This window comes from Mauremys mutica, chromosome 20 (assembly GCF_020497125.1).
Source record: "Mauremys mutica isolate MM-2020 ecotype Southern chromosome 20, ASM2049712v1, whole genome shotgun sequence".
Lineage (NCBI taxonomy): Eukaryota > Metazoa > Chordata > Testudines > Geoemydidae > Mauremys > Mauremys mutica.
The window spans coordinates 6,134,346-6,156,316 of record NC_059091.1 but is presented as its reverse complement, the minus strand read 5'-3'; the positions used below and the strand labels follow the sequence as shown (position 1 = coordinate 6,156,316).

The following is a 21,971-nucleotide window of genomic DNA, read 5'->3' as shown; positions in this document are numbered from 1 at the left end:
TCAGTCCTGCCCCACAGCCCCCCACTGTCCAGCCCTGGGCTCCCCTCCCAGCCCCGCCAATGCACCTCAGCCCTGCCCCACAGCCCCCCACTGTCCAGCCCTGGGCTCCCCTCCCAGCCCCGCCAATGCACCTCAGTCCTGCCCCACAGCCCCCCCCCACTGTCCAGCCTGGGGCTCCCCTCCCAGCCCTGCCAATGCACCTCAGTCCTGCCCCACAGCCCCCCACTGTCCAGCCCGGGGCTCCCCCCCCAGCCCCGCCAATGCACCTCAGTCCTGCCCCACAGCCCCCCCCACTGTCCAGCCCGGGGCTCCCCTCCCAGCCCCGCCAATGCACCTCAGTCCTGCCCCACAGCCCCCCACTGTCCAGCCCCGGTCTCGCCTCCCAGCCCTGCCAATGCCCCTGTATCTCCTTTCAATCTTCACATCTCTCTTCCCTTCTCTCCACCAGCCCCCTGTGCTTCCCCACCCAACCCCCACGGCACCCTCCCCCTTGGTCCCCCCCCCCCCCTCCACCTTAAACCATTTCCACTGCTCGGCTTTGGTTTCCTATCACAAAAGATTCATGCAAATAGCAGCCGGCGCAGAGCTGCCTCTGAAGGAGGAAGGACTCGGGCTAGCGCAGCTGCACGGCTCCCCAGGCCTGGCTGGTCTCCAGGACATTGGGATCCCCCGGTCCCAGGGGCTTCATTCAAGCCGGTGAGTGGCCTTGTTTGCTATCCCACTGCTGGAACCAACGGCCCGGGCGCCGGGGGCTCTGAGCTGTGAGTGCTGACTCAGGCAGCTGTCCCGGGCTGGGGGCGGCAGCGGGGTGGGGGCGGCGTGAGGCTGATCCGTGTCATGGCCCAGATCTGACAGCCTGGCTCAGGGAGAATGTAGGGAAACTGCTGGACCCAGCAGCTAGACGTCCCCAATGGGACTTTTACCTGACCCCTCAGGTAGCGGCTTCTCCTGCCCTGAGCAAGGTGGGTTCTGAACCCCGGCACTTTCCATCCCGCCTAGTGTCACGGTGCATGTTCCCCGTACAGACAAAATTCCCCCATTTGCAAACATTCTGCCTTTTACGTTTTGTTGAATGTTCCCTCACTCTTATACTGTGAGAGCATGAAAGGCGAACGGCCGATCCACAGCCTCTTTCTTTCAGAGAAAGAATCTAGCGTTCTCTTTTTGGATCTTCCATCTCTTTCTACCTTTCTTTCTCTATCAATCCATCCCAATATGCACCCATTTCGTTTTCTTTCTTTCTTTCTTTCTTTCTTTCTTTCTTTCTTTCTTTCTTTCTTTCTTTCTTTCTTTCATGCATTCATCTCCTTAGTATCCAGAGCCCCTCCTGTGCTGCTTTGCAAGCACAGCTGGGAACACACACGCACACAGACACACAGAGCCAGGGAGGGGTGTGTCACACACACACACAACCACAGAGCCAGGGAGGGGTGTGTCTCCCAGCACTTGTTCACGGGGCAGGGGTCTCCACACAGCTTTGTGCTCTGCGACCGGAGTCGGCCGTCGCACTTGGCATCAGAAAGTAGCGAGGCTGGGACCCGCTGCAGCTGGTTTGGCCGCCCCTGAGGTCTGGGAGCTGAATCCCCACGGGACGAAGGTTGAGCCGTAGAGTCCATGGCCCGTTGAGACGGACTAGCCTGACTCCTTAGCACAGGCCTGGGATGTCCCGCCAGCCAGCCCTGCATCAGCTAGAGCCAGGGCTGTAGAGGGTTGGACCAAAATCTGCCTCAACTCCTGCGCAGTCTGAGCCTGTTAAATCCTCTCTGGTTTGCCCCAGGTGGTGGGGTGATATTTCCCCACTGGGGGAGAGGAGCTCAGATTTGCCTCCCAGCCAGCTCCATTCTCTGTCCATTCATGTCACTGCACCAGGGAAAACTCTCAGCGTGCAGGCGTTGCACTAGTGGAATGTGGGGTTTGCACATGGGTGTGCACTGCTGTGCCGAGCCCTGTCTTACCCAGGTGTGGCGCACGATGCTGGGAGGTCCCAGGGCCGACAGATCCCCATGCAATCCGGATACAGAACCTCCTCTAAGAACCTGTGTGATCCAAAGACTTTGATCCACCCCACGCCGGCACTGCCATGCTGTGAGGCCCATAAAAAGGGCTTTTAGCTTCTTGATATTGAATGTGCAAGATCTGGGGAGGGGCTGTGAGAGGCAGAACTGGCCTTGCTGTTCGTTTTCATGTTAGAAAATTCAATGTTTTTCTCCCCTGGGAAACACTAAGGAAGACTAGGCAGCTGGTGGACAGATGGGCTCAGACACTTGCAGCAAATGCTGAGAGGGGGAGAGCTTTGTATTCAGTCTGTTTAAAACCCGTAGCTGTCTTTTCGCCCCTATGAAACTCCAACACCCAATGAACTCGGTGGAGAAAAGCGCTCTTTGTTAAATTTGAGGTTTCTCAGCCTTCGGTTCCCAGCCGAGCCAATTCACACCCCAGAGACCTCCGGCCCCAGGAGGGGACAGCTGTGACGCTCATTTGCAGCAGGTCTGGTGTAAATTCAACGCGATTCTCTTATTTCCAGGCTAGTCTGGGTGGGAAGGCCTGTACCTGAACCGACCTGAGCTGAGGTCAGGAACAAACTGCCTGTCACTCCACCAACTTTAGCTGCCCTGATTCCGAAGGGGAGCACCCACGCCCCGAAACGGCAGAGTCGCTTTGAATTCACCCCTTTTGCTGCCGAGCCTGTGTGGGGATCGGCCCAGAAGCTTAAAACCCAGGGGGAGTCAATTCAAACCTTTATTCTTTCATGGAAAAATGTGGACGATGTCCCACGTTGGTGTATGCTCATGCGGACGTCTGGCAGAGGGCTGGGCATTTGTGTCATGCCCTAGGGTAAGGTTTGGGTGTTGTACCCCCCTGGGGAGTGTGATATCCGACCCGCTGCCCGAGCCGCAGATGAGTTGTTGCAGCCTCTAACCAGTGAGTTTTGGGTTTTTCACTCCCTCTGGAGCATCTTGTCTTTTAGCTCTGGTTGTGCCCGGTTCAGTGCCCAGTGGGTTGGGCCAGGGGCTCTCAGCAGGGTTGGAAATTCGTTCCCTTGAAGCCAGGGGCCCTTTCCCACGGCGTTGCTGGCCTCCTGTCACGCTGTGGGCTGGAGCCTCGAGGTTGTTGTTTCTCACTGAGTTTTTGTTATTTCCGATTTGTAGACTTACAGGAGCCCTGGCTCCCAACTTCCCCCCTCCCTCCCCTGCTCTTACCAATTGGACCCCACCCCCACCCAGAGCCTGGGATGGAACCCAGGAGTCCTGACTCCCAGCTCTAACTCCCTACACCCCACTCTCCTCCCCAAGCTGGGGAAGGAACCCAGGAGTCCTGACTCCCAGCCCCTCGCTCTATCCACTAGACCCCACTCCCCTTCCATCCCCGCCGGGAAGTTTAGTCCCCATGGCAGCAGGATCAGCCCCAGGGGCCGGCTGGTTGTAGAGCAGAAGTGTCACTCTGCAGCCGAGCTAAACGGTGCCGTGAGAGCTTTGCTGGGGACGAAAGGCTGGCAGGGGAGTCAATACCGGGCTGGACGGCGGCTGTCGTGGCCTGGTTAAATGCTCCTGGTGCAACCACACGTCCTTTAACCCAGGCAAATGCCAGGCAAGGTGAGCGCCGGGTGCCCAGGTGAATGCCTCCAGGCCGGGGGCTCTGTCTGGGGAGCTGTGCCCCCCCTGAAGGATTTAGGGGCCATTGTAGATAAATGCTCCAGTGTGAGCTCCCAGCACAATGCCGTGGCAAAAAGGGTCGGTGCAGTCCCGGGGCGTCGAAGGGGACTGGCAGGCAGACATAGGGAACGTGCTCGCACCTCCGCGCACGGTGCTGTATCCACAGCTACTGGAATCCTGCAGCCGGTGCCGGGCACCACACTGCACGGGGTGGAGAGAGGTCAAAACACTGATCTGGGGGCTGGCAAAGAAGTCTTTTGATGAGGGGCTGAATAGGAGAGAAGGCCGAGAGGGAGCTGAGCTGTGTGTCTGGTACTGAGACGCCACAGAGAGGGCTGAGGGCTGGAGGCTTCGCTCCACCTTGCTGCCATAAGGATGCTGCCTTTTAAAACCAGGCTGGGGCATGTTCTTTTAAGAGATCGGCTCTCGGAGTGAGCTGGGGGCAGTTCTCTGGCCCAGGCTACCGGCGCTCAGATTAGTGGATCGCTGAATCTGTAAGATCCAGTGGCTAGCAGCTGCAGTTGCAATAAGATGCAATTTCCTAGCTGGGAGGGTAGAACAGGGCGGGACTGGATGTCAGGACTCCTGGGTTCTATTTTCAGCTCTGGGAGGGGAGTGGTGTCCGGTGGTCAGAGCACCAAGGGGGAGGGCTGAGTGTCAGGACTCCTGGGTTCTACTCCCGGCTTGGCCACGGCCACATTCTGCGTCTGCAAAACCAGTCACCTTCCTGTTCCTCGCCCCCTGCGTCCCAGGAAGGGGGAGGGAGGCTGGATTCATTCATGTCGAGCTCCAAATCCCCACAGGACAGGGAGGGAAACCGAGGCACAGAGCAGGGCCGTGCCCGGTGAGTCAGCAGCGGAGTTGGGGACAGAACCCAGGAGTCCTGGGTCCAGTCATGTGCTTTGACCACCTGCTTCCGCTCTGCCATGATCTCATGTGGAGGGAAAGTTGGGTGAAACCTGCGCGCTAACCACAGCTCCTGCCTCTGACAGGCACCTGACGTGCTAGGGAACGAGGGGGGGGGAGGCTGGGGGAAGGGCAGTGCCTGCAGTCCGACTCTGGGCCGCCTCTGCTCATATCCCTCAGGTGGGAGGGAAGCGTCAAACCCCCGGGGGCGCGGGGGTGGGGGGGGCTGCGCTGATGTGGTCACAGATTGCATGAGGAGAGGACGTGTGCGGGAATCTCCGGGGCGGGGTGTAGCTGGGCAGGCGGGGGCATGGGTTTGAGCCTGTGTCTTCACTGCAGCAATAGCGGCGGGGTTTGTGCATGGTCGGCCCATGTCCCCGCAGCCCCCCAGGTGACCCCAACCAGCTCCATGGAGGTGAAAGCCCCTGGGCCCCGTCTGCAGTGGGACGGCTCCCTCCCTGGCCAAACGCCACAGCTACTGCTGCAGGGTCGCCAGAGAGTGTCTGTGTGTGAAAGGTGGGTGTGTGAGGGGCCTGGCTGCACATGCAGTGTGTGTGTGTGTGTGTGTATATGTCTCTGTGTGTGAGTGAGTGTCTACAGAGAGGGTGTGTAAGGGGCCTGGGTACACATGTAGCATATGGGTGGGTGGATGTGTTTTGTCTGGGTGTGTGCAGGGCGGGTGTGTGAGGGACCTGGCTGCGCATGCTGTGTGTGTGTGTGTGTGTGTGTGTCTGTGTGTGTGTGTGTGTGTCTACTGGGAGGGTCTGTAAGGGGCCTGGGTACACATGTAGCGTGTGTGTGTGTTTTGCCGGGGTGTGTGCAGGGCGGGCGTGTGGTGTGAGGGACCTGGCTGCGCATGCTATGTGTGTGTGTGTGTGTATGTGTGCATCTGGGTGTGTACAGGGAGGGTGTGTAAGGGGCCTGGGTACACGTGTAGCGTGTGTGTGTGTAGTCATGTGTGAGTGTGTGTTTTGTCTGGGTGTGTACAGGGAGGGTGTGTGAGGGGCCTGCGTACACGTGTGTAATGTGTGTGTGTGTGCATGTGTCCCGCTGTCTGCTGGGCGTGTGCGTGAGGGGCCTGGGTGCGTGTGGGCGTGTCTGGGCGTGTTGTGTGGGTGCGTAGGGAGGAGGCCAGTTTACTACACTGCATCCTGTGTCCCTCCCTCCATCTGCACCAAGTCAGGGTTGGGAGAGATTTTCCATTGTTCCTGGGGCAGCGGGGTGGGGTGGGGGTTCTCCAGTATTCCCAGTGTGTGTGTGTGTGTGGGGGGGGTTCTCTGTTGTTCCCTGTGGGAGCTGCCCAGAGCTGAGCCCCTCCATGGAATGGGCCCCATCCTGGAGCCGCCTGGCTGCAGGGAGCGGTTCTAGGAATCCAGATGTGGGGCGGAGGGTGGGGGGAAGAAGTGAAACTCCCCAGGCCAGGGTGGGGCCAGGCCGTGTCCCCCCCACCCCGCCCCACTCAGCACTTTCACTTCCCCACGGCCGCAAGGGGAGAGTTCAGTGCCTGGCCTTGGGCAGGAGACACCTCTCCCTGCAGCGGGCGGGGAGGGTGGGCGGGGGTTGGCGGGACAGCTGCCCCCACCCCTAACCATCTCCCCTCTCCCTGCCAGGCCATGAAGGGCACCGGGCTGGTGGTGGGGCTGGGCATCCTGCTGGCGGTGGGGCAGGGAGAGAAGGCGCTGGAGGCAGGTAAGGAGAGGAAACGGGGGTGTCGGGGGGCAGGGGGTGGGGGTGGGGCGGCAGGAGCCTTCTCTCTGGTTTCTCTGGGCCCTGCAGCGGGTGAGACGCCCGTGGGTGCTGGGGGGGGGCACTTCATCCAGGGGCAGCTGGGCCTGTGTCCATTGTGGGGCCCCATCGGTGAGGTTGGGGGAGAAGCCTCTGGCTGAGGGGAACCCACCCACTGCCCCCCCTGGGGCATCACAGCAGGGCCTGCCCAGCCCCCCAATCCGTCCTGTCCCCCCAGCCCCACCCTTTATCCCAGCCTGCCCCCGAGCCTCCCCCCAGCCCTGCCCTGCTCCCCCACTCTCCCCCCCCCCCCCCAGCGTCACCCAGTCCAACCTGGCCTCACTCCTAGTCAAGGGTTGGCTCCTGGGTGCCCGGCTGCAGGGCGATGCATGTCTGGGGAATGGGAGTGATGGGGGGGGCGGCTGCGCAGTGGGGGGCTGAGTGGTGGGGAGAGGGTCTCCACACTGGGGGGCTGTGCTATACCTTGCGGTCAGGGTCACTCCAATGGTCTCCCCGGTTCCCTGCAGGCTCCTGCCGGCCCCGCGCCTCCTGCCGCGACTGCATCCGCTCCCAGCCCAGCTGCGCCTGGTGCAAAGCGCTGGTAAGTGCCCGTGGGTGCTGGGGGTGGGGGGAACGCAAGTGAGGGGATCCCCCCCAGCTGAGAGCAGAGCCAGCTGACTGAGCAGCCCCACGGCCACCCCCGCCCCAGGGGAGCCCGGCTGGAGCCAGGGGCTGGGCCAGGGTAGGAGGGATCCCGCTGCCCTTGGGGGGCCTGGGATGTTCTGAGCTGGGGTTGGGGGAGTCTCCTGCTCTCCTCCCACGGCACCTCCTCTCTGGGGGGCTCCTCTCCCCTCCCCTGCTCCCAGCCCTAAGGATCCCACCTCCCAGCCAGCCCCATTCTGAGCCCCAGGCCCACTCCCCCTTGACCCGAGGTCCACTCACACCACAACAGGGAGCCCAGGATGCTGCCAGCCCCACTCGTCTGCCCCAGCCGGACGCCACCACCCCCTGGGCCTGGAGAACAGCTCCCAGCTCCACCCGTGCCCCTCAGCCACGGACCCCAGCCCTGGGATCCCCCCGCACCTAGTTCCACCAGTGCCCCTCAGCCACGGACCCCAGCCCTGGGATCCCCCCGCACCTAGCTCCACCAGTGCCCCTCAATCCCGACCCGCCGCACCCTGCTGTCCCAGCCCTGGGCTCCCCCACAACTCTGCCAGTGCCCCTCAATCCCAACCTGCAGCCCCACCTGCTGTCCCAGCCCTGGGCTCCCCCCCATGACCCCTCTGCCAGTCCCCTAATCCCGACCCGCCGCACTCTGCTGTCCCAGCCCTGGGCTCCCCCACACCCCCTCTGCCAGTGCCCCTCAATCCCGACCCGCTGTGCCCTGCTGTCCCAGCCCTGGGCTCCCCCTGGCTCTGCTGATGCCCCTCAGCCAGGCTTTCAGACAGAAGACACTTCTCATCCCAGCCGTGGCCTCTGATTCACCCTCGACCTTTTCCTGTTCTTCCCCTGGCTTCTCACGAACCTGGGGTTTGTGAAAATAACAAGCTGAGTCACGCAGACTCAGCTCTCCCCCACCCCCAGCTCTGCCGGTGCCCCTCAATCCCAGCCCACAGCCCCACCTGCTCTCCCAGCCCAGGCCCAGGCACCCCATAGCACTGTGGGGTTTGGGGGTTGTACAGGGGGCCTGGAGATGAATCCCCAACGTGCCCCTCTCTGGGCGCCCGCCCCCCGCGGTCAGAACCCGTGCAGCCAGCGCATTACCCCGAATGCCAGGGACCCATGCAATCTGTGTCCAGCTGGGCCCTCCCCGACGCGATAGGTAGGGGCCCCCATGCGGAAATCCTCTCTGGTGCGTTATCCCAGCTGGGGGGGTCCCAGGCGGCATGTGACAGCAGCTCACCACATCCTGCCACCCAGCAGGGCAGGAAGCCCTGGGGGGCGGGGGGAATCTCAGAGCACGAGGGGGTCGTGTAACTTAACCGCACCATCCCCGTCTCTCGCCCCTTCTGGCTGAGGGGCTCCTGGTGCAGCGTAGACAGCAGAGCCAGGCACCCAGGGGGAGAGTGTGTGTGTGTGTGGGGAAACTGAGGCACGGGGGGGGTGACTTGGCAAGACCCACACAGTGACAGTGGCAGAACTGGGAAAAGAGCCCAGGAGTCCTGCCTCCCAGCTCCTCCACTCCACCAGACCCATTCCCCTCCCTGAGCTGGGGATAGAAGCCAGGCGTCCTGCCTCTCAACCCCTGTCTGCTAACCCACTAGAACCTCCCTCATGCCAGGGACAGAAGCCTGGAGTCCTGGGTCCCAGCCCCTCCTGCTCTAACCCACCAGACCCATTCCCCTCCCTGAGCTGGGGATGGAACCCAGGTGTCCTACCCTCCCAAGCCCCTACTGTGGTGGTTCGGTTTGGTGCTGCTCTGTCCTGCAGTGAAACCTTTGCCCTCTTGAGAGCTCGTGCCATGGGGTCGGGCCAGCTGGTGCAGGGCGGCGGGGGGTGGGATTCCTGGCTGTCTGTGCAGCCTGGGTTGTGTGCCCATGGAGCACAGATCCCTGTGGGTCCTTCTGCCTCCTGGCACAGACAATCATGGCCAAGCAGACCAAGCCTTTCCCTCCCCCCCGGGCATGGCTGGGCCGAGTGGAGGAGCTGCTGGCGAGGATGGGAACGGGGGACTGTCCCCTGCCTTGGCCACCAGCTTCCCTTGCAGGGGGCCACACACCCATGCAGGATTAAGGCTCCTATTTGCCAGACTTGAGAGGGGGCAGCATGAAACCCCAGTGGCCCCTCCCTGGGTGGAGTGGCAGGAATGGCTCTCAGTCGTCGTCCCCCCCGCCCGCTACACCCATGCCTCCTAGCCATGCAGCTGAGCTGTGCACCCGCGTAACTGCTTGGAGAGAGGGGTCAGAGCAACAGAGAGGATAAAAGACCTACTACCAGTGCTGGCTGGGGGAGCGCTCCCATAGCTCAGAGGGATGAGGAATGTGCATTGGGAGCGAAGGGATGGGGGGACCCAGTCCAGCTGTGTCTGTGGGGACTGTTTGCAAAGGGCTTGGGGGGGGGCGCAATGGTGAAAGCCCCCCAGCCCCGAGACGTCCCATCCCCCCTGCTCACGCTGCGGTTTGTCACCTACTGCAACAGGAAACCATCAATGAGAAACAGACGAGATAATCGACGCCAGCAGCACGTCTTGCACGTCCCGGAGGGGGAGGGGGGAGTGGCCAGCAGCGGGGCAGGGGGTGTCTCCTGATAGCACCCCGTCCCCGGGGGCTTGGGACTGACCCTGGGGAGCACCCCCTGCTGGAGCAAAGCATCAGGCAGGTGCCCCCTGCTGCTCTGCCAGTGGGCCCCAGAGTGGGCAGGTGCCCTGGGTGGTGTTGGCCCACGGGGATGGGAAGGGATCTCGGGAGGGCCAGCATGTTGTGGGGAACGGAATTGGGGGGAGGTGCCCCCCGGCTGCTCAGGCTCGTGGGCTGAATCCCCCTCCCCCCTCCAGAACTTCACCAAGGCGGGCGAGTCGGACGCCACGCGCTGTGCCACGCGGGAGGAGCTGCTCCGGCGCGGCTGCGCCCTGGAGGAGGTGGTTGAGCCCCGGGGCCGGCACCAAGTCCTGGAGGACGCGCCCCTGAGCGACAGCGCCGAGCAGGGGACGGTGACCCAGCTGGCACCCCAAAAGATCGCCCTGTGGCTCCGACCCGGTGGGTCCCACTGGAGGGGGGAGGTTTGTGGTTGGAACCGGGCCCCATGCCAGGCTGGGGGGGGAAGCGTGGTCCTGGGGCCCAGCTGGGGAGCTGGGTCTTCTCCAGCTTCCCGAATCCCCTGCCTGAGGTTCCTGATGCCCGGCTCGCTGGCCCAACGTGCTGGTCATGTGTCCTTGCCAGTGCCACGGATCAGCCCTTTGTGGGGGTCCAAGGGCTTTGTGCACCCAGACCATGAGGTGCTTCTGAGAGACAGAGGGTGTGTGCCTAGAAATACAAGCGCTGGGGAGATAGGGAGAGACAGAGGGATGTGGAGGGGATGGATGGACAGGAATGTATGGGGGTGGGTGGGGAGACAGGGGGGGTATGTATGGGGGTGGGTGGATGAGTGGGTAAGGGGTTGAAGGGGGCTGGGTGCGTGACTAGAGAGGTGGGTGGGTAGATGGGTTGGTGGATGGGAATGGAGGATACATGGCTGGTTAGAGGGGGATGGATGGGGCTGGATAGATGGGTGGATAGAGGGGTGGTGGATGGATGGAAGGATGGATGAAGGGGGGTGATGTGTAGGTAGAGGGGTGGGGCAGATGGATGGGTGGAGGAGTGGAGCAGATGGATAGATGGATGGAGCAGTGGGGTGGGTGGATGGATGGATGGGAAGAGGGGGAGGAGGTGGGAGGTAGGTGGATGGGAGGATGGGGAGGAGGTGGGAGGTAGGTGGATGGCTGGGGGGATGGATAGGGAGGGGGTAGGAGGTAGAAGGATGAGTGGATGAAGGGGTGGGAGATGGAGGGATGGATGGGTATGTGGAGGGATGGGCGGGAGGATGGGGAGGAGGTGGTAGGGAGGTGGATGGTTGGATGGAGGTGGATGAAGGGGTGGGGGATGGATGGGTGGGAGGATGGGGAGGGGGTGGATAGGTGGCGGGATGGGGGGATGAAGGGATGGGGGATGGAGGGATGGATGGGTACGTGGATGGATGGGCGGGAGGATGGGGAGGAGGTGGGAGGTAGGTGGATGGCTGGGGGGATGGATAGGGAGGGGGTAGGAGGTAGAAGGATGAGTGGATGAAGGGGTGGGAGATGGATGGGTGGGTGGGAGGATGGGGAGGGGGTGGATAGGTGGCGGGATGGGGGGATGAAGAGGTGGGGGATGGAGGGATGGATGGGTATGTGGATGGATGGGCGGGAGGATGGGGAGGAGGTGGTAGGGAGGTGGATGGTTGGATGGAAGTGGATGAAGGGGTGGGAGATGGATGGATGGATGGGTAGGAGGATGGGGAGGGGGTGGATAGGTGGCGGGATGGGGGGATGAAGGGATGGGGGATGGAGGGATGGATGGGTACGTGGATGGATGGGCGGGAGGATGGGGAGGAGGTGGTAGGGAGGTGGATGGTTGGATGGAAGTGGATGAAGGGGTGGGAGATGGATGGATGGGTGGGTGGGAGGATGGGGAGGGGGTGGATAGGTGGCGGGATGGGGGGATGAAGGGATGGGGGATGGAGGGATGGATGGGTACGTGGATGGATGGGCGGGAGGATGGGGAGGAGGTGGTAGGTAGGTGGATGGCTGGATGGAGGTGATTGAAGGGGTGGGGGATGGATGGAGGGCGGATGAAGGGGTGGGGGATGGATGGGTGGGAGGATGGGAAGGGGGTGGATAGGTGGCGGGATGGGGGGATGAAGAGGTGGGGGATGGAGGGATGGATGGGTACGTGGATGGATGGGCGGGAGGATGGGGAGGAGGTGGTAGGTAGGTGGATGGCTGGATGGAGGTGATTGAAGGGGTGGGGGATGGATGGAGGGCGGATGAAGGGTCTCCCCCCAAGCTCCCTGGCCTTGCAGCATGATTCCCTGCTGAGCCAGGTCCTTGGCTCCCCCCCCGGCACCCCCTAGGAGAGCAGCACAGCTTCTCGGTGCGGTTCAAGCGGGCCGAGGGCTACCCCGTGGACGTCTACTACCTGATGGACCTGTCCTACTCCATGAAGGACGACCTGGAGAACATCAAGAAGCTCGGCAATGACCTGCTGGCCGCACTCAGGGACATCACCAAGTCAGTGAAGATTGGTACGAGGCAGCACCCCCCAGTGGGGCGATGCCCCCCGGGCTCTCCTTGTGCTCCAGTCCCCCATGGGGTGATGCCCCCCCTTTCTCCTCATGCTCCACCCCTCAACCCCTTGAGGGGCAATGCCCTCCCCCATTCCTCGTGCTCTGCCCCCGCCCCCCATGGGGTGAAGCCCCCCTCCTCATGCTTTGCCCCCCATGGGGTGATGTCACCCTGCTCTCCTCTGACTCTGCTCCCCCCCCCGTGGGGTGATATTCCCCCCCCCTTCCTTTCGCTTTGCTCCCCCCATGGAGCGCAGATGGAGTCACGAGCTGTGGGAACCTGGCCCCATAGTCAGAGCTCCATGGGGCTGGGGGGCAGCAGTGGGCGAAGGCAGGGCAGAGGGTACAGGGTGGGGTATGGTGGGTCTAATGTTTAGAGCAGAGGGGGCTGGGAGCCCAGACTCCTGGGTTTCTTTCCTGGTTCTGAGAGGGGAGTCTAGTGGTTAGAGCAGGTAGGGGCTGGGAGCCTGGACTCCTGGGTTCCATATCTCAGCCTAGAAGGGGAGGAGGATGAGGGCTTCAGGGGAGGGAGGGGGCCTGGGGTCCATCCGGCACGGGTGGGGTCCCCCTGTGGCGACTGTGGGGCTGGCGCCCGAACCGAGCACCGCCTCTGCCCCGTCAGGCTTCGGCTCCTTCGTGGACAAGACGGTCCTGCCCTACGTCAGCACGGTGCCCGCCAAGCTGCGGAACCCCTGCCCCGACCGCTACGAGCAGTGTGACTCGCCCGTCAGCTTCCGCCACGTGCTGCCGCTCACCGACAACGCCAGCGAGTTCGAGAGCCGCGTGAGCCAGCAGCGCATCTCGGGCAACCTGGACTCGCCCGAGGGCGGCTTCGACGCCATCATGCAGGCGGCCGTGTGTGAGGTGAGCCGCCGGGGGCGCTGGGTGTAGGTGGGGGCAGTAGCCACAGGCTCTGGGGGGTGGTGGTGGGGGGTGCATGTTGGGGAGGGGGTGTCCGGCTGTTGGGCATTCCCTGCCTTTTCGTTGGCTCCCAGTATGTGCACGGCTGCGTGAGTGCACAAGTGTGCAAAGGGGTGTGTACATGCACATCGCTACCAGGGGGTGTGCATGACTCTGAGTGTGCGCAAATGGGTGGGAACATGCACCTCACTGCCAGGGAGTGTGTGTGTCTGTCTCTGGGTGTGCACACACACACACACGTGTGTACGTGTGCATTGATGCCAGGGTGTGCATTAGTGTCGGTGTGCGCCTGGCTGGGTGTGAGCACACACGTGTGATTGGCTTTGTGCACATGTGTGCTCAAAGGGTGTGACTGTGCACATGGGGGATGTGCACGCACGGGTTCTGTGAGCACAAGTGCACCTAGGAGAGAGGGCAGGCGCTCACACGTCTGTGCACGCCCACGTGGGTGTGTATGTGCACATTGCTGCAAGGGATGTGTGAGCAAAAGTGCCCGCGTGTGCCCACGGGTCTGGGTGGTTGCCGGGGGCGGGCAGGCTGGAGGGACCAGTGGGTGGCCCCTGAACCTGCTCACCCCCACCCCCATTCCCCGCCCCACCAGGAGCAGATTGGCTGGCGGAACGTGACACGCCTGCTGGTCTTCACGTCAGATGACGTCTTCCACACGGCAGGGGATGGCAAGCTGGGTGGCATCTACCTCCCGAATGACAACCAGTGCCACCTCGACACGGACGGCCTCTACAGCAAGAGCCACATCTACGTAGGTCCCCCCCCCGACCCCCGTTCGGGGCCCCTCGGGAGGCAATCGGGACGGTCCCTGCAGCACCCTGCACCCAGCTGGGGGAGGCTGGGAGGAGGACGGGGGTGCAATCGGAGCCCAGGAACGGCTGCCCGGATGCCAGGGTTCTATGCCTGGCTCTGGGAAGGGAGCGTCGCCTAGTGGTTTCAGCAGTGGGAACTAGGGTGCCTCTTACTACACCCAGAATGATCTTAGCCTTTTTGGCAGCTGACTCGTATTGAGTTTGTGATCCCTGCAAACCCCCACATGATTTGTCAGCAGTGACTCCCGACCCGGTTCGGAGTCACGCATTTGATTTTCCCTTCCTAAGCAAAGCACTTTGCGCTTGTCTTTACTGAATTTCCTCTTGCTGATTTCAGACCCAGCCTCCCATTTGAATTCTCATCCTGGCCTCCAAAGTGCTTGCAACCCCTCCCAGCTTGGCGTCAGCTGCAAATCTCATACGCCGCCGCTCCGCTCCCTTAGCCAAGGCACTAGTGAAAATATTGAGACCCAGAACTTACCCCCGCAGCTCTACCCTCCCTGTTTGACAGCGAACCAGCCGTAGCTGCTGTTGGAGGCCAGGCTTTCAACCAGTTGTACACGGAGCCCGCCGTCTCCCTGGTGTGCATGCGAGACTGTGTGAGAAGCCGTATGAAAACCGAGCGACGGCGTGTTCACAGCTTCCCCCATCCGTCAAAGAAGGAAATGGGGGTGGATTTGTTCTTGACAGATCCGGGCTGGCTATTCCTCAGCATCCTAGTATCCCCTCGCCGCTCACAAATCACCCGTTTCGTAATTGAGGCCAGCTGCTTTCCAAGGGTCCAAGTTAGGCTGACTGGTCTGTAATTCCCCCGGGGGGCCTCTGTTCCCGTTTAAAGCCTACGGCCCTTCTCCAGGTACCTCACTCGGCCTCCGTGGCCTCGCGGAGTTAATCGCGATGGGGTCTGAGTGCGTCAGCTGATTCCTCAGGCCCGGCCGCCCCTGGGTTCCGTTCCGGGCGGGAGGAGGGGTCAGAGCCCGGACTCCTGGGTTCCACTCCGGCTTGGACGCTGGCAGTGCTGCGTGGTGACAGGGGGGGTGCTGCCTCTCATTGCAGGATTACCCCTCGGTCGGGCACCTGGCCCAGGTGCTCTCAGCCTCTAACATCCAGCCCATCTTCGCTGTCACTGGCTCCACGCTGCCCGTGTACCAGGTGAGGGCGGGGGCAGGCTGGGGGCGGAGCTGGGGGGGACGCAGGGGGGGCTCACTCATTCACTCAGCCTCTGCCCCCCTCCAGGAGCTGAGCAAGCTGATCCCCAAGTCGGTGGTGGGGGAGCTGAAGGAGGATTCCAGCAACGTGGTGCAGCTCATATCTGATGCCTACAATGTGAGAGGGAGGGGCAGCTGGGGGAGGGGGATGATGGCATGTAATGGGGTTGGGGCTGAAGGTTTTGAGGGATCCTTGCTGAGCCCCCCTCCCCAGTACCCCCTAGCACCTCCCCAATAACCAGCATATCCGTGCAGGGCCCCCTCTGGCCTGAGCACCCCATGCAGGGTCTCCTTGACACCTGGGGGGGAGGTGGAGGGTGTGGGTGGGGGTGTGGCCTAGTGGTCAGAGCAGTGGGGCCTGGGAACCAGGAGGGCGGGTGGAAGGGCTGACTACCCGGCCAGCTGGGGGCTTGGAGGGGCTGGGTGGGTGGTAGGAGCCGGGCAGGGCGTGGGCTGGCTGGAAGCTGCAGGGGCAGGCGGGGTGGGTAGCCAAGGAGGGTCCCTGCACCCCAAGGCCTCGCACCCCTGCGGCTCCTGGACGGCTCCCTGTGCCCCTCTCCCCCCAGAGCCTGTCGTCCACGGTGAACCTGGAGCACTTCCAGCTCCCGCCCGGCGTGAGCGTGACCTACGAGTCGCACTGCGAGGACGCTGCCACCCGCTCCCTCGGGGGCCACGGTGGGGTCTGCTCCGGCGTCCGCATCAACCAGCTGGTGAGTCCCCCCCCCGCACCCCCCCCGGGCCCTGCCGGGCTCTGGGGATCCCCGGCTGAGCAGCCCCCATGGCCTGGCTCCCCCTCCCTGGCACCCCGGGGTGGGGGAGGGCAACCCAGCCCAATCCCTCAGTTGGGCTGCCAGGCTTGGCGGCCAGGGTTGTCCTGGGCAGTGTGAGGACAGCCTGACCCACTGTGGGGGGCGGGGTGGGGAGGGGAGAGAGGACAGGCCAGCTCAATGGGGGGAGGGGGGCTAGGGGAGGCCAGGGAGTGGAGGGGGCTGGGGGGACCAGTGAGGGGAGAGGCCAGGCTGGCTCGGGGGGGGGGGGCGGGGAGTGGAGCTGGGGAGCCCAGGATGGGAGGGGGCAGGCTGGCTAGGGGATGGGGGAGTCGGGGGGGGCGGGGAGTGGAGCTGGGGGGCCGGGTGAGGGGAGGGGGCAGGCTGGCTAGGGGATGGGGGAGTCGGGCTGGGGAACCCGGTGGGGGGGAGGGGAGAGGGGCTGGGGAGCTGGGGGAGGGGAGGGGGCAGGCTGGTTAGGGGATGGGGGAGTCGGGCTGGGGGAGGGGAGGGGGCAGGCTGGCTCAGTGGGGGGAGGGGGGCTGGGGACAGGCCAGCTCAGTGGGCTGTGAGTGGGTGTCTTTGCTCTGGGCCTCGTGGCCGGAGCAGGCTTGGGGCTGGGGGGTGTTTACCGCTGCCCCATGTGCCCGTCTCCCCCAGGTGAGTTTCACGGTGACGGTGCAGGCCGCCGCCTGCCTGGAGGGGCCGCACAGCTTCGCGCTGCGGGTGCTGGGCTTCACCGAGGAGGTGCGCGTGGAGCTGCACACGCTGTGCGAGTGCCCCTGCGACCAGCCTGAGCCCCACGCCCCCCACTGCAGCGGGGGCCACGGTAACCTCACCTGCGGGGTCTGCAGGTAAAGCCCTGCCCAGACGCTGGGGGGCGGGGGGGACAGGATGGGGGCAGACCGCACAGGGCAATGGGGGCAGGGGGACAGACCAGCACAGGGCGATGGGGGCAGGGGGATGGGGGGCAGACCGGCACAGGGGGATGGGGGCAGGTGGATGGGGGGCAGACCGGCCCAGGGCGATGGGGGCAGGGGGACAGACCGGCACAGGGCGATGGGGGCAGGGGGATGGGGGGCAGACCGGCCCAGGGCGATGGGGGCAGGGGGGCCGACCGGCCCAGGGCGATGGGGGCAGGGGGGCAGACCGGCACAGGGGGATGGGGGCAGGGGGATAGGGGGCAGACCGGCCCAGGGCGATGGGGGCAGGGGGATGGGGGGCAGACCGGCCCAGGGCGATGGGGGCAGGGGGATGGGGGGGGCAGACGGGGGCAGGGGATGGAGGCAGACCGATGCAGGGGGATGGGGGCAGGGGGGCAGACTGGCCCAGGGCGATGGGGGCAGGGGGATAGGGGGCAGACCGGCCCAGGGCGATGGGGGCAGGGGGATGGGGGGCAGACCGGCACAGGGGGATGGGGGCAGGTGGATGGGGGGCAGACCGGCACAGGGCGATGGGGGCAGGGGGGCAGACCGGCCCAGGGCGATCGGGGCAGGGGGGCAGACCTGCCCAGGGCGATGGGGGCAGGGGGATGGGGGGCAGAGCGGCACAGGGGGATGGGGGCAGGGGGATGGGGGGCAGACCGGCACAGGGCGATGGGGGCAGGGGGGCAGACCGGCACAGGGGGATGGGGGCAGGGGGCAGGGGGGCAGACCGGCACAGGGGGATGGGGGCAGGGGGCAGGGGGGCAGACCGGCACAGGGGGATGGGGGCAGGGGGGCAGACCGGCACAGGGCGATGGGGGCAGGGGGATGGGGGGCAGACCGATGCAGGGGGATGGGGGGCAGACGGGGGCGGGGGATGGAGGCAGACGGATGGGGGGGGCAGACCGGGGCGGGGGATGGGGGGCAGACCGATGCAGGGGGATGGGGGGCAGACGGGGGCGGGGGATGGAGGCAGACCGATGCAGGGGGATGGGGGCATCAGAAGCGGTGCCAGTGTTTTTGCTGCCCTAGGCGGCAGCGCTCCCCCTCCTCGGAGCATTCGGCGGCAGGGGGTCCTTCCGCTCCGCGTCTTCGGGGCACTTTGGCGGCGGGTCCCGGAGCGAGTGAAGGACCCGCTGCCGAATTTCCGCCAAGGGCGGCAAAATGCCACCCCGCAAATCCTGCTGCCCTAGGCAACTGCCTAGGGTCGCCTAGTGGACGTGCCGGCCCTGGGGGGCATACCGGGGCAGGGGGATGGGGCAGACGGATGGGGGGGCAGACGGATGGGGGCAGAGCGGGGCAGGGGGGACAGACTGCTCAGCAGGATGGGGTGGGGAGGGCTGGGCTGCAGGGAGTTGTGGGCATCCCAGCTGAGTGGGGAGGGGCACTGGGGGCAGGCCAGAAGAGGAGGGGGTGGGAGTGGGGAGCTAGGATATGTGCGTGTGTGTTGGTGGGGCTGCAGGCATCTTGGCCCAGTGGCTGGCGGGGGGAGGGGGGAAGAGGCCCCCCACTCATGTTCCTCTGCCCCCCACCCTGCTTGCAGCTGCAGCCCCGGCCGCGTGGGCAAGCTGTGTGAGTGCGAGCTGGCGGAGGCCACGGACCTGGAGGCGGAGTGCCGGGGCGGCAACGGCACGGGCCCCATGTGCAGCGGGAAGGGGCAGTGCGTGTGCGGGCAGTGCCAGTGCAAGAGCAACGTGCGAGGGCAGCACTGCGAGTGCGACGACACCAGCTGCGAGCGGCACAACGGGCAGCTCTGCGCAGGTGAGGGGGGCACGGGTAGGCTGGGGGGGGAGGGGGCTGGATTGCAAAATTACGAGCTTTGATAGCTCCTGCCTTGCCCCATGGGACAATGGAGGGAGGAAAGGGTGGAGGGTGGCTGCCAGGCATTTGCAAGGCGAAGGCAGGATAGAGAGAGGGGACGGGGTCAGGGGGCCAGGTTGGCTCCCAGACAGGAGCAGGTGCTCGCCCAGGCTGAGGGCACCCTGTCCCCCTCCCCCCACCGCAGGCCAGGGTCGGTGCCAGTGTGGGACTTGCTTCTGCAATGAGGGCTACACAGGCAGCGCCTGCGACTGCAGCCTGGACACCCGCGCGTGCCTGCAGGACGGCGTGGAGTGCAGCGGGCACGGGAGCTGCATCTGCAACAAGTGCCAGTGCCAGCCGGGCTACTTCGACCGGCTCTGCAGCCGGTGCCCGAGCTGCCAGACCCCCTGCGAGGAGCACCGGTGAGCAGCGGGCAAAGGGCAGCGCTCGGGATGGAAGCTAAGCCCTGGGTGGCAGCCTGTCAATGCCCTAAGGCCAGGGGAGAGGCCAGGTGGGGTGGGTTGGGCTGGCAGAAGGTGGCAGGTTAGGGGGGCAGCAGGGAGTAGTGGCAGGGGCTGGGGGCAGACAGGGTGGCTCAGGACAGTGTGTGTATGGGGGTGGGGGGGATGGACAGTGGGAGGGGCCAGCTTGGGTTGGCGGACAGGGCAGTGCAGGCAAGGGGGACCCCGGAGGGGCCAGCTGACTGCAGCCGTCTCGCCGGCAGGGACTGCGCCGACTGCCAGGCCTTCGGGATGGGCCCGCTGAGCCAGAACTGCAGCGTCGCCTGCAACCACACCGTGGCCACGCTGGTGCCCGAGGCCACCGTGAACGAGCAGTGGTGCAAGGAGAAGACGGACGACGGGCGGATCCTGATCTTCCTGATCGAGGGCACGGAGGGGGGCAGAGTTCCCCTGAAGGTGAAAGACAAGGACGGTGAGCGCTTGGGGGTGGGGGGGGGAGAGCCAGGGACGATGAGCACCAGTTGGGGTTGGGGCTTGGGTAGAGGGGGTGAGATGGGGCAGGCTAGGGGCTGGGCACTACGCCCCAGGAAGGGCAGGCAGCAGGGAGAGGGGCCCAGTGTGGGCCAGAAAGGGGGAGGCCAACCAGTCAGCTGGGGCAGGGGCGGGGGGGGGGAAGGAGGCAGTGAGACCAGGGAGGGGGAGTTAACCTCCCCTGAACCCTGAGACGAATCCCCAGGGCTGCTGGGGTGGGGATGCTGCTGCAGGCTTCACTCAGGCCCGTGTTCTTCCTCCCCTCCGCGTAGCCGTCACTGACCGGACCTCCATGATCGTGCTGGGCGTGGTCCTGGGCATCGTGCTCATCGGGCTGCTGATCATCATCGGCTACCGCATCTCGGTGGAGGTCCTGGACCGGCGGGAGTACATGCGCTTCGAGAAGGAGCGGGAGCGGGCCAAGGGGAACGAGGTCAGGGCCCCCCCCTGCTGGCCGCTCCCCCCACGGGCAGCCCCTTCCCCTTGCCTGGGCCATTCAGCCCTTGGCCGCTGCGTTACTGACGCAGGGCCGGTTGGAGGAAGTGGGCTGAGGCTTGGGACCAGATGGGAGCCAGCGAGCTCCCTCACGCCGCGGCCATCCAGTCCCAGCCCCCGGGGCGGCTTCCCCGGGCCCGAAGGCTCCCTACCTCCTTCCCCGTGTGCTGCAGCCCGTCTTCCCTGCGTCACAAAACCCGCTGGGTGAGGACGTTCCAGTTCGGTGCTGGCTGAGACCAGGCTGGAGCGGGACAGTCGTCTCCTCTCTGGGCCAGGCCCCCAGCAGGATCCGGCTCATCAGCCCCAGATCCAGCGTCTTGTCCTAGGCCAGCGGGAACAGACCCCAGGTTCCCTGAGCCCCCCCCCACCCGGCCTCCCCTTTGATTCCAGCAACCTCTCTGCCCTCAGGTCAACAACCCGCTCTTCCAGAGTGCCACCACCACCGTCATCAACCCCAGGTACAACGAGGACTGAGGCAGCAGCGATGGCTGCACCGGCGCCAGCCCAGCTCCCTCCGGCATGGGCCCCCAGCTGCCACGCTCTCTATGGCAGCCCCCCCCCGCGCTTGAACTGGAAGGGAAGGTGCAGGCCGAGGGCCCGCTGCTCGGCAGAATCTCACACCGCTACCCGCTGCCAAACAGGCCCACGGGGACGTGCCTGCTTGTGCTGCCACTTGTTACCGGAGGAGCAGGATGCAGCCCAAGGCCTCCCTGCTTAAGTAGCCCCACCCTGTCCCCCCCCCCTCTCCTGGCAGGCCCTGCCCAGAGCCTGCTGCTACTCTGCCCCCCGCAGCACGTCCGTCAGGGACCCCGAGTGCCAGGAGAGCACGACCTGCTGCCCATGCCCAGCAGAAGAGCTCTAGGCTAGCAGGAAGGGCCGGGCTACGGAGCACCCAAGCCCTGCTTTTGGGGGCTTTGCTCCAGGCCACAAGGGGAGCACCGTAGGGCAGAGCAGATCCAGGGGAAACTCATGGCCAACCACGGGGGCAGGGAGGTAATTGGAGCAGGGCCCTTCAGCCAGGGGCGGCTCTGTGTATTTGGCTGCCCCAAGCACGGCAGTCAGGCGGCTTTCGGCGGCGGGCCTGCGGGAGATCCACCAGTCGTGCGCCGAATTACTGCCGAAACCGCGGGACCCCCCGCAGAAACGCCGCCGAAGGCAGCCTGACTGCCACCCTCACGGCAACCAGCAGGCCGCCCCCCGGGGCACGCTTGGTGCGCTGGTGCCGCCCCTGCCTTCAGCACCAGAAGAGAAGCAGCAGGCGTAGTCCCTCCTGCCAGCCGGGATCAGAAGCACAAAGCCAGTGAAACCCCACCGTGAACCGTGCTGGGAGCCTCTCCTCTATCTCCTCCAGCACCCTCGAGGCTGTCAAATAATCCGCCCCCCCCCCCCGCGCCAAGGCACTGCCTCCCCCCCATTGCTGGGTGAATACAGAGAGGAATAAAGGGCTGAGGCAGCAGCCAGCTCAGCTCTTGCGTGATGTTTTATTGTGCGCTGCCACGGACGCATCGTTTCCTCGCAGACCCAGGGGCCAGGAAGGTACAATGAAGGGAGCAAAATACAGACAGGCTGGGGGAAATTCGCCAGGATGCATTTGGCCCAGGTGCAAAGCAGGTCAAGCCTCTCGCTCTCCCCCCTAAACCACTAACCAAAACCAGGGTTTTGACACAAAAACAGTCCGGGCAAGGTGGGGGTGGGGGTGGGCAGGAGGAATACTTGCTCCCTTCCTCCCTAATTAGCTGTTTGTTAGTGGGGGGGTCCACACCTGAGAATCAGTTGCTCCCACCCTTACACCCCATGTGTACGAGGCAACCAGCCTGCCTCTCCCCAGGCCCCTGCCCGGTGCTCTCACCGGCTGTCCTTGAGGAGGGTACCTGGGGCTACTCCACCTCTCCTGCCCCTGAGCGCAGGGACTGAACCCAGCCCTAGTGACTCGCAGCAGGAGCCTTTATGCTTGAAGCTAAAGG

The 21,971-nt window shown here is 64.7% G+C and overlaps 1 protein-coding gene across 1 annotated transcript; it reads left to right on the top strand.

The window, feature by feature from the left end:
* Nucleotides 1–333: 333 nt before the first annotated feature.
* ITGB7 (integrin subunit beta 7) lies at nucleotides 334–21,110 on the top strand. The gene is made up of 16 exons (XM_044995390.1): nucleotides 334–696; nucleotides 6,170–6,248; nucleotides 6,812–6,885; nucleotides 9,778–9,979; nucleotides 11,871–12,041; nucleotides 12,703–12,944; nucleotides 13,603–13,761; nucleotides 14,879–14,974; nucleotides 15,059–15,148; nucleotides 15,597–15,740; nucleotides 16,458–16,651; nucleotides 18,264–18,481; nucleotides 18,726–18,942; nucleotides 19,245–19,453; nucleotides 19,785–19,945; nucleotides 20,416–21,110. The coding sequence occupies exons 2-16, from the start codon at nucleotides 6,173–6,175 to the stop codon at nucleotides 20,479–20,481; spliced, it is 2,319 nt and encodes a 772-aa protein (XP_044851325.1). The 5' UTR covers nucleotides 334–696; nucleotides 6,170–6,172; the 3' UTR covers nucleotides 20,482–21,110.
* Nucleotides 21,111–21,971: the final 861 nt, after the last annotated feature.